We start from the raw sequence: 13665 nt of genomic DNA, 5'->3' as shown, positions 1-13665 counted from the left end.
CGCGCCTCCAGCTCAATGCGCCTCAGACTGTCGATCGTCTCACGTCGGAGTCGGTTAAAACTCCCGTGGAGTGATGTGCTGCCGTGGGAGAGCTCCAACTCGTCATTCCGGTCCAGTAGAGACTCGTCCGAAAAATACTGCGTCATCGGCGTAAGAAAAGCCACCGAATTTTCCTTCTCGGAATCGATGAAATCAAAGTCAGAAAATTCGCGGTCTACAAAGTCTTGGGACTTTGCCATGCGTCTGTCTGGTAGATCCGGTAATGGTTTCAGCAGGTCCGTGCTATGCTGCATGGCTGCTAGATTCGGGCTGCTGCGGGATGTTGTGTCAATCTTTTGCGTCCTAATGAGAATCTCATTGTCTATGTTTCGCTCGTTGTAGCCAAGGGGTGGGTCTGACACGGACACGCTTCGTTTGTCCGGCGGCAAGACGCGAGCTGGGCTTTCACCCCGAAGTTTTCGATTGGCTGCCGAGACGATACTTGAAACAATCTCACGTGGGTTTAACTCTGAAAGAAGAAAAACATCAAAGTTGATTGAAATACGTTTTTAGAGGATTGCACATAAACGATCTTATCCAACAGCATAATGATTTTATAGGAGGAAACTCTGGGTGTCGTTTAAACTTATGCTTTACATGTCAACACATGCCTACCATCCTTTACTCTTCTATTACATGTACATAGTGGACTACATTTTTGACATTTTATTTCCATATTTGCATTGGATGTTTACATTTCATATCAATATACCGTAAAATAAAAGCCATAGTTATTAATCTAACAATGCTTATCTTTATTTCTAACATGAAAAGACACTTCAAATTGATACTGAATATCTCTTATGACAATACGGTCACTCTTAACTATGCATGGCCCCATTACCAACCCTGGGGCGTCCCCTGGGTCAAACATGCGGTGTGGGGATATGCGTCGGCCTCTGCTGCATCATTTCAAGTTCTTTTTTGTTTCAACAGAAATTGACGGATCAATTAAAGGGTTATTTTTTCAATGAAAAGGCTATTCCTCTGCTAGATCAGCGAATAATGTCTTTCCACCAAAAAGCCTTCTCACACTAACTGTGAAAATGAAATGACGATGAACAAATGTATCGTGTGTGCAATGACTCATCATGGAAGGAACAAAAATAAGACAAAAATAAACATGATGCATTAAGTCCATATACAAACTTTGGTAAGAAGATCAAATATAGGTTTGACTTTTACAGTTGAATTTCAAACTACTAATTGTATACAAAATGAATAAAAAATTTACAAAAAAGTAATTTGTATTATTGAATATCAGCCGGTCAAACCAATTTTTGTTTTCCGTAACAACGCATGTTGTCACACGCCGTGTCTGTTTTGGTCGAAGTATTGACGCTCGTGGTGTGTTGAGCCTTCACCATTAAAGATCTTAAGCAAGGATCATTCCTTTAAAGTTTCATTAAACCTGACTCAAGAGCAAAAACAAACTGGCTATATGCAATAAGCATTAAATTGCAAAAGCCTGCCACAGTCTGGTCAGGTTTTATGATGTTTGCAACTCATCAGTATCACATGATTTGAAACTAAGCCTTTAAAACTATAATCTATATTTAATTTGATTTTCTAAAGGACTACAAACACGTCAAAGTGAGTATCTCAGTGGTAATGGGTGAATGAACCAGCCCCGACATATCTCAGTGGTAATGGGTGAATGAACCAGCCCCGATGTATCTCAGTGGTAATGGGTGAATGAACCAGCCCCCATGTATCTCAGTGGTAATGGGTGAATGAGCCAGTCCATACCGGCCTCCTCTCTCATGTTACTGCTGGAGGGCGCTGACACCAAGGACATGCACTCTGCAGCCTCGTCATCTGTGGGGACGCTGCTGTCCATGTCCCAGGAGCCAAAGATCCACTCACACTGAAACAAACATGTAGCATGTACAGGAGCCAAAGAACCACTCACACAGAATCAAACATAAAGCATGTAGCAAATCTTTGTAAAATAACAATCCCTCAGCTGACTGCAGATGATGCCAATACTTAATCAGAAAATGTCATCATATGGGTCTGCTTTCCACTGGTCTTTAGGCACACCAAAGCCTTTTTGAGCAAACTTCCCTGTAACCTTTTAGCCTCTAACCCACTAGCCTCAAACCCACTAGCCTCTAACCCACAAGCCTCTAACCCACAAGCCTCTAATCTACTAACCTCTAACCGACTAGTTTCTAACCCACTAGCCTCAAACCCACTAGCCTCAAACCCACTAGCCTCAAACCCACCAGCATCTAACCCACTAGTTTCTAACCCACTAGCCTCTAACCCACTAGCATCAAACCCACTAGCCTCAAACCCACCAGCCTCTAACCCACTAGCCTCTAACCCACTAGCCTCTAACCCACTAGCCTCTAACCCACTAGCCTCAAACCCACCAGCATCTAACCCACTAGCCTCTAACCCACTAGCCTCTAACCCACTAGCCTCTAACCCACTAGCCTCTAACCCACTAGCCTCTAACCCACTAGTTCATAGAACTTTCAATAAGGTGCATTACAAGACAGCTGGGTAAGTTAAAGGTCTTCAGAAAAGTGATTTTGTAAGCCTGGTGCTCTGAAAAATCAGGTGAAGACTGTTTGTGGTCCTTGACATTTCAGTGTTCCGTAAGTTATTATAGTTTTACACCCCAAAATTTTACTTTCCAGAATTGGTGTGCATTATACATGGTTATGCTTAAGTACAGTACATACATGGAGAATGATGCTTTCGATGATCTTGCAGTGGTCCGACATGTCTGTCACCATGGCAACCATGTTGTCGTCGGCCTTGCGGATCAATGTCGGCCCAAACACGATAGCAAGGTTCTTGGCCTGCATCTGAAAGAATTACCAGACTACTGTAAAATCATTTATCTTCGTCAGACATTAATTTTCTTTGATTTTTGGGGGTTTACCAATCCACGAAATTTACCACAAACACATCAAAAAGGTGGTTATTGTTCTTTCCAAATTAATGTGTCCAGGATTTTTTTTTTTTAACCACGAAATTGAATGCTCTCAAGTATAAATGATTTTACAATATTTGGAGCAGGTTGCATTATGACTCTACACATTTTTGTAGGCCATATGACTCCAGACTTATCAATTCCTATTCATGTCAACATTGTGGTGACAAACACATATTCTGCACACTTTTCATGTGTCACTTAACATTAAAGATATATGAAGACCGATGTAACTAATGGAAAAAATAATGCAATAATTATTATTATATTCTGACCATTATTTTTGCAGTGAAAAATATATAAATCTTCAATATTCCTGGGTTATAGATTTTTTTTACAACAATAAAAACATATATTTCGCTAAAACCATACAATAAAACCATCTCTACTTTGTTGCAGGGGTTGTCAAAAGAAACAAGAGCTGTGTTTGTGAAACACAATGCCCCCTACTGCGCCGGTTTGAAGCCATTTTTGACCTTTGACCTTGAAGAATGACTTTGACCTTTCAGCACTCAAAATGTGCAGCTCCATGAGATACATATGCATGCCAAATATCAAGTTGCTATCTTCAATATTGCAAAAGTTATGACCAAGGTTAAGGTTTTTGACTGACACACACAATGACAGACAGACAGGCCAAAAACAATATACCCCCGATCATTTTATCCGGTGGCATAAAAATCACTATACTGTGTCTTAAAATTGCTTTTAATTAACATTTTTCAACTGCTTTGGGACAAGAACCCATCAAATGATTTAGTTATACCTACAGACTATTTTGCCATTACTACATAATATTTTTAAGTTGATTCAAACTGTTGCAGCTCTAATTTGAATACAGAATAACAACTGCATGTAGAGGCCGTCAAAGTTAATATTCAAACAAGAGCACTGCATACCGGGTGCCAACACTCGGCTGCAGGTGCATTTTTTAATAAATGAAAGCTTGTCAGAAATTAAAATATTTTTTTAGAGGTCACAGTGACCTTGACCTTTGACCTAGTGACCCAAATATGGTTCAGGCGTGTAGAACTCATCAAGGTGCAGCTACATATTAAGTTTCAAAGTTGTAGGTGGAAGCACTTAGATTTTATAGCCAATGTTAAAAACCTTGACAAAATGTTAAGGTTTTATCACGACGTGGACGGCGGACGACACGACGAGCTGGCTATGACAATACCTCGGGTTTCCTCTGAAAACAGCCAATCTAAAAATGACTTACACCCAAACAACCCTTTGTCAGCTAACATTCAATGACAACAAACTCATAAGAGTTTGGACCATTAAAGACGATAAAAGGGCAACAATTTCATGAAAGTGTGGACCATTATGGATGAAAAAAGGGCAAATAACCCAGGAAATTGTACATTACTACAGATACAACAAGGGAAAATAACCCAGGAAAGTGTAAATTACAACAGATAAAACAAGGGAAAATAACTCTGGAATGTGTAAATTACTTAGTTTAAACATATTTTATTTCCAAAATAATCACAAAACTACAAAATATACATAAGAAATACAACTATTTTGAAAAAAGAGTAGGACCTAAAGTTCTAACAACATTATAAGTGGTCTTTTTAATTTAATTACTACAGATAAAAAAAAGGGAAAATACCGGGTAACTCTGGAATATGTAAATTACTAAGGATGAAACACAGACAAATAACTCAGGAAAGTGTGTTTCACTAGGGAAGAAACAAGGGAAAATACCTCGGGAAAGTGTGGATCACTAGGGAAGAAACAAGGGCAAATAACTCAGGAAAGTGTGGATCACTAGGGAAGAAACAAGGGCAAATAACTCAGGAAAGTGTGGATCACTAGGGAAGAAACAAGGGCAAATAACTCAGGAAAGTGTGTATCACTAGGGAAGAAACAAGGGCAAATAACTCAGGAAAGTGTGGATCACTAGGGAAGAAACAAGGGCAAATAACTCAGTAAAGTGTGTATCACTAGGGAAGAAACAAGGGCAAATAACTCAGGAAAGTGTGGATCACTAGGGAAGAAACAAGGGCAAATAACTCAGGAAAGTGTGGATCACTAGGATAGAGACAAGGGCAAATAACTCAGGAAAGTGTGTATCACTAGGGAAGAAACAAAGGCAAATAACTCAGGAAAGTGTGGATCACTAGGGAAGAAACAAGGGCAAATAACTCAGGAAAGTGTGGATCACTAGGGAAGAAACAAGGGTAAATAACTCAGGAAAGTGTGTATCACTAGGGAAGAAACAAAGGCAAATAACTCAGGAAAGTGTGGATCACTAGGGAAGAAACAAGGGCAAATAACTCAGGAAAGTGTGGATCACTAGGGAAGAAACAAGGGCAAATAACTCAGGAAAGAGTGGATAATTGACTGTAATGGGCATAGGGTGGGTGCTCATTTGGTTAACAAAGTCCATGGATGTGTTTATCCATTTCTGACGTTGACCAGTATAGTCATAACGGAAAGACAATGTTGGAATAAATGTTGACCACAAGAACGGACTTGTGTCCACAGTCTTAGTCAATTTATTTATAATGATATAAAACGGTTCTATTGGATTACAAATGAGAATCCTGCATCAGAGCAATTCTTGATTATGATCGAAAATAACAACTAATGCATCAGCCTTCATGGGTGAGCGGATAAAATACCCAAACAAGTAAATGTATATTTTATGAAAATACAGATAATAAATTGACCTGTACTACATGCGGATGAAACAAGGGCATCTGTGGATCACTAAAGATAATACAAGTTTTGCATATCATAACTTCATGTATAAAGTTTCAATTGATGGCTTGGAAGTAGGTTCAACCACAAACTTATACAAACATTTTTAAGAGTCTTACCAACTGCGGATAACCTGACAGAGTAACACTAGCACCCTATAAAACATTGTTTGTCGGACGGTAAAACATCTAGTTTAACAAAGGTAATATTAATGCAACACCAATACATGTCCCTACCCTGATTGGTTAAAAACTATTTAATTTAGCTCAGTTGCATAAAAAGCAAAATGCTTATTGAAACACTCTCGAGTCCTTTTCCAGGGTAGAATCAGTGTTTGGAGTCTCTAAGGGAGATCTAAACAATGATCCCATAGTGTGATTGAACCCGTTACCTCCTTGACCTGGGCGGACTTACCCTGTTGATGTCGGCGTACTGGGCTACGCGGTTCAGGTGTCGCGCAAGGTGTTTGAACGTCTCTAGATGGTGCTCCGGCAGTTTGTGTATGAGTGCCTTCAGCTTCAACATGCGCTTCTCCGGGTCCTTATTACGGCTTGCATCGATGAATGGCTGGTACAGGTCTGCAACCAAACCATCCATATAGTGTCATCGTTTATTTAAAGCTAACTAGCGAAAAATAGAGAAATACTGAGCAATCATTTTTATTTGTGGGTTTATAATTGTCATTGATATCATCGGTTGAACGATCCATAAATTTAACACAAACACATCACAAATTCATCATTTTTTCAACATTACAAATCGATGAAATGATTAGCCTAAAAGTCTTTCTTTTAACCAAGAAATTTCATGCCAACAAACATAAAAGATTTTAAAGTATCTTTAAGATAACAGGAGTATCTCTCTAAAAAAAAATTGTTCCTGATTTAATACAGCGATTTTTTTTTTATCCAATTGGTAAAAGTACAGGTACCAGCCCAATTGGGATAAATATGGGAAAATATGGGAAAAATATGGTAAAATTCTCGTGGTGAAGATTGGGAAATTGGTGTATTATATTTTTTGCTTCAAAATACATAAACATTGAAAACTAAGTGTAATCAAGTTGTCAATATTATAATAACTTAGGTTCAAGCTATAGAGCTGCATAGGGAAACTAACTAAATGTTATTTAAAAAAAAAATATATATATATATTATTTTTTTTGAGACCATTAATTAGGATTTTTTTTAAAGCAATTTGGAAATTTGCAGTTTTGTCTTTATTTCAAAAGTGCCGTTTTTTAGTACTTTATAAAGACCCAAAAAATCACTGTAATAAAGTAAACAAGCAAATTCGTTGAATTGATAATCCACGCCAATATGCTTCTGGACACAAAATGTTATATTTGACACTTGAAAAAGCATTTTTTCAAGATACAAAGGGCCATAACTCCGTTATAAACAGATGGTGTACAATGCCATTTGGTTTGCATCATCTTGTTATCCATATATATACTCATACCAAGTTTCAATGAAACCCGCCCAAGCAGTTCCAAGATATGGCTCCAGACGGACGGAAAGACGGACAGACAACGCCAAAACAAAATCCCTCGACCTATGGCGGGGGATAATAAAAACCAGCATCAAATTGCCAGACTTACCATCTGGAATTAGTGGCTCGGGAAGCTGGCGGAAGAAAGACTTCAATAGAGAACTGATCACGTTCACGTCACACCACTTCTCATGCTCCAGGTTCATACAGTCGATACCCTGCGACAAAAATAACATAGTGACAATACTGGGTTATGCAACAATTACATGGCGTCATAATTTGAGCGTCACTGTGGGAAAATCTGACCCAATGCATGGTCGGAAATTTCTGTCCCCGTTTCATCTTTGCAGTCTTCACAGGCTAATCAAGGACCATACTTTCCTCCTAAACTTGATTTTCCCCTAGAAAATACTTCATTTAAACAGAAAGTTCCTTAAAGCGGAAAGTGTTTTGACTGATAAGCCTGTGCGGGCTGCAAAGATGAAACGGGGACAGACAATCTTATACAACACTTAACTCACATGCATGAAACCTTATTTTCCCTAAGTTGGGCTCAATTATCTACAAATTAAAATAACGGCCAGATAATTATCATATTTATGACCCTTATTTACATATACATTCTGATGGGCTAGTTTTCTGTTGTAAAATGTGACACCCTCTGTGCTTACATTTTAAAATATTTGAAATGCGGATGAAAGAAGGCGTTCTTTATCTGGTTAAAAACATCCTTACTCAAGTGGCAATCATTGCATCCTAGCATTTTCCCCTGAATTCATGCTGTCCTTTTTGTAAAAGAATGCTTAGCTGTACAAATACACAGAATTCTGGGCCCGTATTCAACAACACATTCTTAGACTTCAAAATAAATAATGAACTTAAACATTAAAAAAATACGTCTGGCGTTTGAATACACGTAGGCTTCCACTGGTGATTGTCTCATAAAGAAAATGTTTCACAGGCAGAATGCTGTAGATAGATGTTGTAAATACCAAGTTTGACTCTAAATAAAGCATTTCTCTGACATTTAAGAATATTTTTTCTTCTTAGATTTTAGTTTTATAATTGCTTTTCAATCAACACAAAGACCCAAGTAATGCGCACCTTGTTGAATTCTTCTTGTAGTATGGTTACGGCTGCCTTGTTACCAGGGATACGGTAGACACCAGTCATCTCCAGTCCACGTGCCTCAACTATCTGGATACATAGGTCCACTATGAGAGGCACAAACTGAAACATAGGATTAGGATATGGTGTCTTATTACAGAACAAGCGGTTCACTGTTGTGCAAAAAATGGGCTTAATGCTTGTTCATTAAGTTCCATCCCAGAATAGCCTGCGGTACTGGTACTCAAGACATCTGGTACTGGTTCTACCAAGACAAACAAAGACAAAAGTGCTTCAAATAGCATAAGGCTTTTGAGCTTAAATATATACCAGGCTGGTTTCAATTAGCATAAGGCTTTTAAGCTTAAATATATACCAGGCTGGTTTCAATAAGAATAAGGCCTTTGAGCAAAAATATATACATGGTTGATTTCAATAAGAATAAGGCCTCTGGGCTTAAATATATATCAGGCTGGTTTCAATAAGAATAAGTCCTTTGATCTTTAATATATACCAGGCTGGTTTCAATAAGAATAAGGCCTTTGAGCTTTAATATATACCAGGCTGGTTTCAATAAGAATAAGGCTTTTGAGCTTTAACATATTCCAGGCTGGTTACAAACTAAACAAGAGCATGTGTTCAAAGAGCATGGATGAACATTCCAAACACAAACTTAATTTACTCTCTTTAATTCATAAAACTATTTATAAACAGTAATTTAGACACTAAAACTTATCAAACTGTGTATAATTTACAGTGAACCAGCTTTTATCCAGAATTAGATAGTCCGGAAAACTTGCGATCTGGACGAGGGTCAAGGGGAACGTATTTATTATGCAGTATTTTCCCTCGTTAAGTCCGAAATCTTGTGTTCCGGATCCGAACATATATTTTGCGACACCGATCTGTGTATTTAGCTGTAATTATGTCATGTTTATCCGGATGCTTCCCAACATGGGGGCTTAATCGACCCCAGCCGAATAAACAAAAGTGCATTCATTGAGGCGTGTAGAATTGATGTTTTAGGCTAAATGGCCTACCTGTCGTTTAAACAAAAGCGCGATCACCGAGGCGTGAAATATTATTTGTTAAGAAGTGATAGCTTATAGTAGTGACTAAATAAATCATGATTCGACTCCGACTTTACTTAAACTTTAATTGGTGTCAGCTTTACAAAATGCATCTGAAATGACACACTTGATTTGATGTATGATTTTCTTCAATGTCTTTAATGAGCTGAACACGCGACCAATTTAGACGCTGATAACAATCGGACCGTCATTACAAAACTGTTAAACACTTAAATTGACATGCTCATTCAGAAAAAAACGAAATGAACGTGTTACATGTATGCGAGAAAAGTTGTGCTAGGATTATTTAAACATTCCGTTAAAAAATTATCGCTATGATTTTTAACATGTCGCTATTTTAATCATTTCAACATTCCGAGACGGGTTATAAATAAAGATATTAAAACAGCATTGCAGTTTAATGTTTTATTTTCATTTGCCTTTAACACCCTTGATTGTTGGCTGAGGGTGTAACAAACACTGACCTCATTGTTGGCTGAGGGTGTAACAAACACTGACCTAATTATTAGGTGAGGATGTAACAAACACTGACATCATTGTTAGGTGAGGGTGTAACCAGGGGTTCTGAAATATTTTATGAGTCTACTTGTCCACGGACAAGTTGGACCCACAAATTCACTTGTCCGTACCAAAGAAGTACTTGTCCGTACTTTTAAGATAAATAAAGGAAAACATCATTACTAATTAAGCAAATATTACAAACATACACTTTTGTTAAGTTCTATTTTCGATTATATACATACATTGTAGTTAACTAGAAAATACAAGCAAGATGTGCAAACAATAAGAAATAAGAACACGTTTAAGTCACACATGATACCATCTCGGATATTTGATAATCTCAACATGACGAGAAAATTCACTTGAAATAAAATAATCTCCGCTAAATGTAAGTATATAATTATGCGCTTATAAAGGAAACTCCTAACAAAGAAATTCAATTAGCCAAGACTCAACAAATTCTCGTTTCCGCTTGGCGTCATTTGCTTTATCATATTCATACTTGGCTTTTCTCTTCTTTTCAGAAGCAGAACTGATTTTATCATTGGTCTGATTAGCGTCATGGCTTGACGTTAAAGTGGTTTTATTTAAAAAAATCAAATGCAGGTCGGTAAAACATGATTGCGGCCATTTGCAATTTACGAAAAATGTTATCTAATGCGTGATTGGCTGTTGCTGTACACGTGCACTCAGGTTTCTCTACTATAAATGTTACCTTATTCGTGATTGGCTTTTGCTATATACGCGTGGACTTGTTTACAACATAAAATAATTATTATCTGAAAATAACCTACCTCCAGTTAAAAAAGTGTGCTAGTTCGTTTTTTATTTTCGGAAAATACTGAAGTTTCGTTCTCTAAACAAAATTTACCACGGAAATTTTACTTGTCCCCGGACAAGCCAGCTTTCAAAAGCTGCTTGCCCGGAAGGGGAAATTGACGACTCGGACAGCATATTTCAGAACCCCTGGTGTAACAAACACTGACCTCATTGTTAGGTGAGGATTTAACAAACACTGACCTTATTGCTAGGTGAGGGTGTAACAAACACTGACCTCATTGTTGGCTGAGGGTGTAACAAACACTGACCTCATTGTTAGGTGAGGATTTAACAAACACTGACCTCATTGTTAGGTGAGGGTGTAACAAACACTGACCTCATTGTTGGCTGAGGGTGTAACAAACACTGACCTCATTGTTGGTTGAGAGTGCAACAAACACTGACCTAATTGTTGGATGAGGGTGTAACAAACACTGACCTCATTGTTAGTGTCGAGGATGTAACAAACACTGACCTCATTGTTGGATGAGGGTATAACAAATACTGACCTCACTGTTAGATGAGGATGTAACAAACACTGACCTCATTGTTGGGTGAGGGTGTAACAAACACTGACCTCATTGTTTGGTGAGGGTGAAACAAACACTGACCTCATTGTTGGGTGAGGGCAGACAGTCCTCCAATGGCACCCCGAACATCCCTCCGGTCTCAGGTACGACTGCAATTTGCCCTGTGGACGAACTCGAGCTCATGTGCTTCTAAATGCTCTTCCTTAGCTTACCCTTCCATGTCTTCGGCTTCCCGGTGTCCTCTAAGAATGAAACAGACAAGGATCCCTTTGAGCCTGCAGGGGTTTTTATGCTATGTAAAAAAAGGCCTTGAAATGGACCCAATCCCAAAGCAAACGGACCCAATCCCAAACCAAAATGATGAAAAAAAAATCCCAATTGACTTTTTTTTTTTTAGAAAGAAGTCTCTTACGACTTATGATTATATGGCTGTACATATCAACTTCATTTTGTAAACATACTACACAATATGTAACTTTAATGAAGTCCTTTTTGTTGATAAATAATTCTTGAATTTGCCACTTTTATTGATAACAAAAATTTTAACAGACTTCTTTCCCCAAAAAGACTAGAAAACCCCTGGCCTGTATCAACAAAACTTACAAAAAATGAAAGATTTATCATGGTCAACTTTATTTGTGTAATTCTTCATGATTTGAAATTTAAAACAAAGTCTCTTAAAGAAATTGGACTATGTTAGGCACTTCGTAGGAAACAAAGGAGTGTTTCCTTTATAAAAAAAGGCTTACACAAAATTGGTTATTTTTATCTGAAATGTAAATTAATAACAAGTAACACATTTCCCCAGATTGCTGTGTAATAACAACTCACCAAGTTTATCCCCGGACACTGTCTTGCGTCTCTTGATGCTGGGAGACTGCGGCACCTTCTGTTTGATAACAGAGAGTTTCTTGGTGATCTTATGGGCGGGGGTTGGGGACGTGTTGTTCCCCAGGGTTGGTCCCGACTCGGTAAGCTCCTGGCTCTTGCGGATAATCAGCTCGGCGTTTGTAACACCGTTGGCCTGTCAAATAAACAACAGTATATTACACACCATTTGCCTGTCAAATAAACAACAAGAGTATATTATACACCATTGGCCTGCCAAATAAACAACAGTATATTACACACCATTGGCCTGTCAAATAAACAACAGTATATTACACACCATTGGCCTGTCAAATAAACAACAGTATATGACACACCATTGGCCTGTCAAATAAACAACAAGAGAATATGACACAAAATTGGCCTGTCAAATAAAAAACAAGAATATATTACACACAATTGGTCTGTCAAATAAACAACAGTATAACTGACACCATTGGCCTGTCAAATAAACAACAGTATATTACACACCATTAGCCTGTCAAATAAACAACAAGAGTATATTACACACAATTGGCCTGTCAAATAAAAAACAAGAGTATATTACACACGATTGGCCTGTCAAATAAACAACAGTATAATTCACACCATTGGCCTGTCAAATAAACAACAGTTTATTACACACCATGGGCCTGTCAAATAATCAACAGTATATTACAAACCATTGGCCTGTCAAATAAACAACAGTATATCTCACACCATTGGCCTGTCAAACAAACAACAGTATATTACAAACCATTTGCCTGTCAAATGAACAACAGTATATAACACACCAATGGCCTGTCAAATAAACAACAGTATATCTCACTTCCTTTGCCTGTTGTTTGCCTTAAACAACAACATGGGATGTTTGTATCTATGTTTGCCTGTCAATAAAATAACATTGTTTGTCCCATTTTTTGCTGGTCAATTTATCAACAATATTGTTTGTCCCTCCCTTTTCCTAAAATTAAACAACAACATTGTTTGTCCTTATGTTTTCCAGTCAATTAAACAACATGCTACAGGTGTGTGATTTTGGAACCATCTCTCGGAAGTAAAATGCTATACCCTTCTTATAGAGTTGACAGTGATTTATTTCAGCTAAATTGCATCGGAAATTGCATCGGAAACACTGGTCCTTTTCCTGACTTGGCCTCTTTGGGGAAGATCTAAAGAACACTCCCACAGTGGGGATATAACCTGTGACCCCCCTCAGTATAATTGATCAAACATTTAACTTTTAAATAAATCCAGAAAAATTAGTACTTTTTTATCAACCCTGAGCGATAAAGAGTTAACCCATTCCCACTAAGAGGCAAAGTGGAAATGGCTTTGGCTAAGTAATTTGCAGTCTGTTCAAGTTTAATGCTGTTTGCTGGTCATCAGTATCTTAATTTTGGAAATAAAACCATTAAAACTTGAATCTAGTAAGAAAGGTTATTTATTAAGTTTAACCTTTTTTTAAGGGACTACAAACGCGTCAAAACACGTATCTATGTGGTCAAAATATGCATCCTAGTGGTCAAAATACGCATGTAAGTGTTTAACTGTTAGTATG

At 37.8% G+C, this 13665-nt stretch overlaps 1 protein-coding gene across 1 annotated transcript in view; it reads right to left on the bottom strand.

Moving 5' to 3' along the window:
- LOC127864596 (uncharacterized) overlaps window positions 1-11420 on the bottom strand; it is a 766023-nt gene extending 754603 nt beyond the window's left edge. Inside the window, exon 1 of the mRNA XM_052404359.1 lies at window positions 11319-11420. Within this exon, the coding sequence (XP_052260319.1) occupies window positions 11319-11420 (102 nt within the window). The remainder of the gene's footprint in view (window positions 1-11318) is intronic.
- Between the last annotated feature and the right edge of the window lie 2245 nt (window positions 11421-13665).

This window comes from Dreissena polymorpha, chromosome 1 (genome assembly GCF_020536995.1).
Source record: "Dreissena polymorpha isolate Duluth1 chromosome 1, UMN_Dpol_1.0, whole genome shotgun sequence".
Lineage (NCBI taxonomy): Eukaryota > Metazoa > Mollusca > Bivalvia > Myida > Dreissenidae > Dreissena > Dreissena polymorpha.
This window is presented reverse-complemented; position numbering and strand designations above follow the sequence as displayed.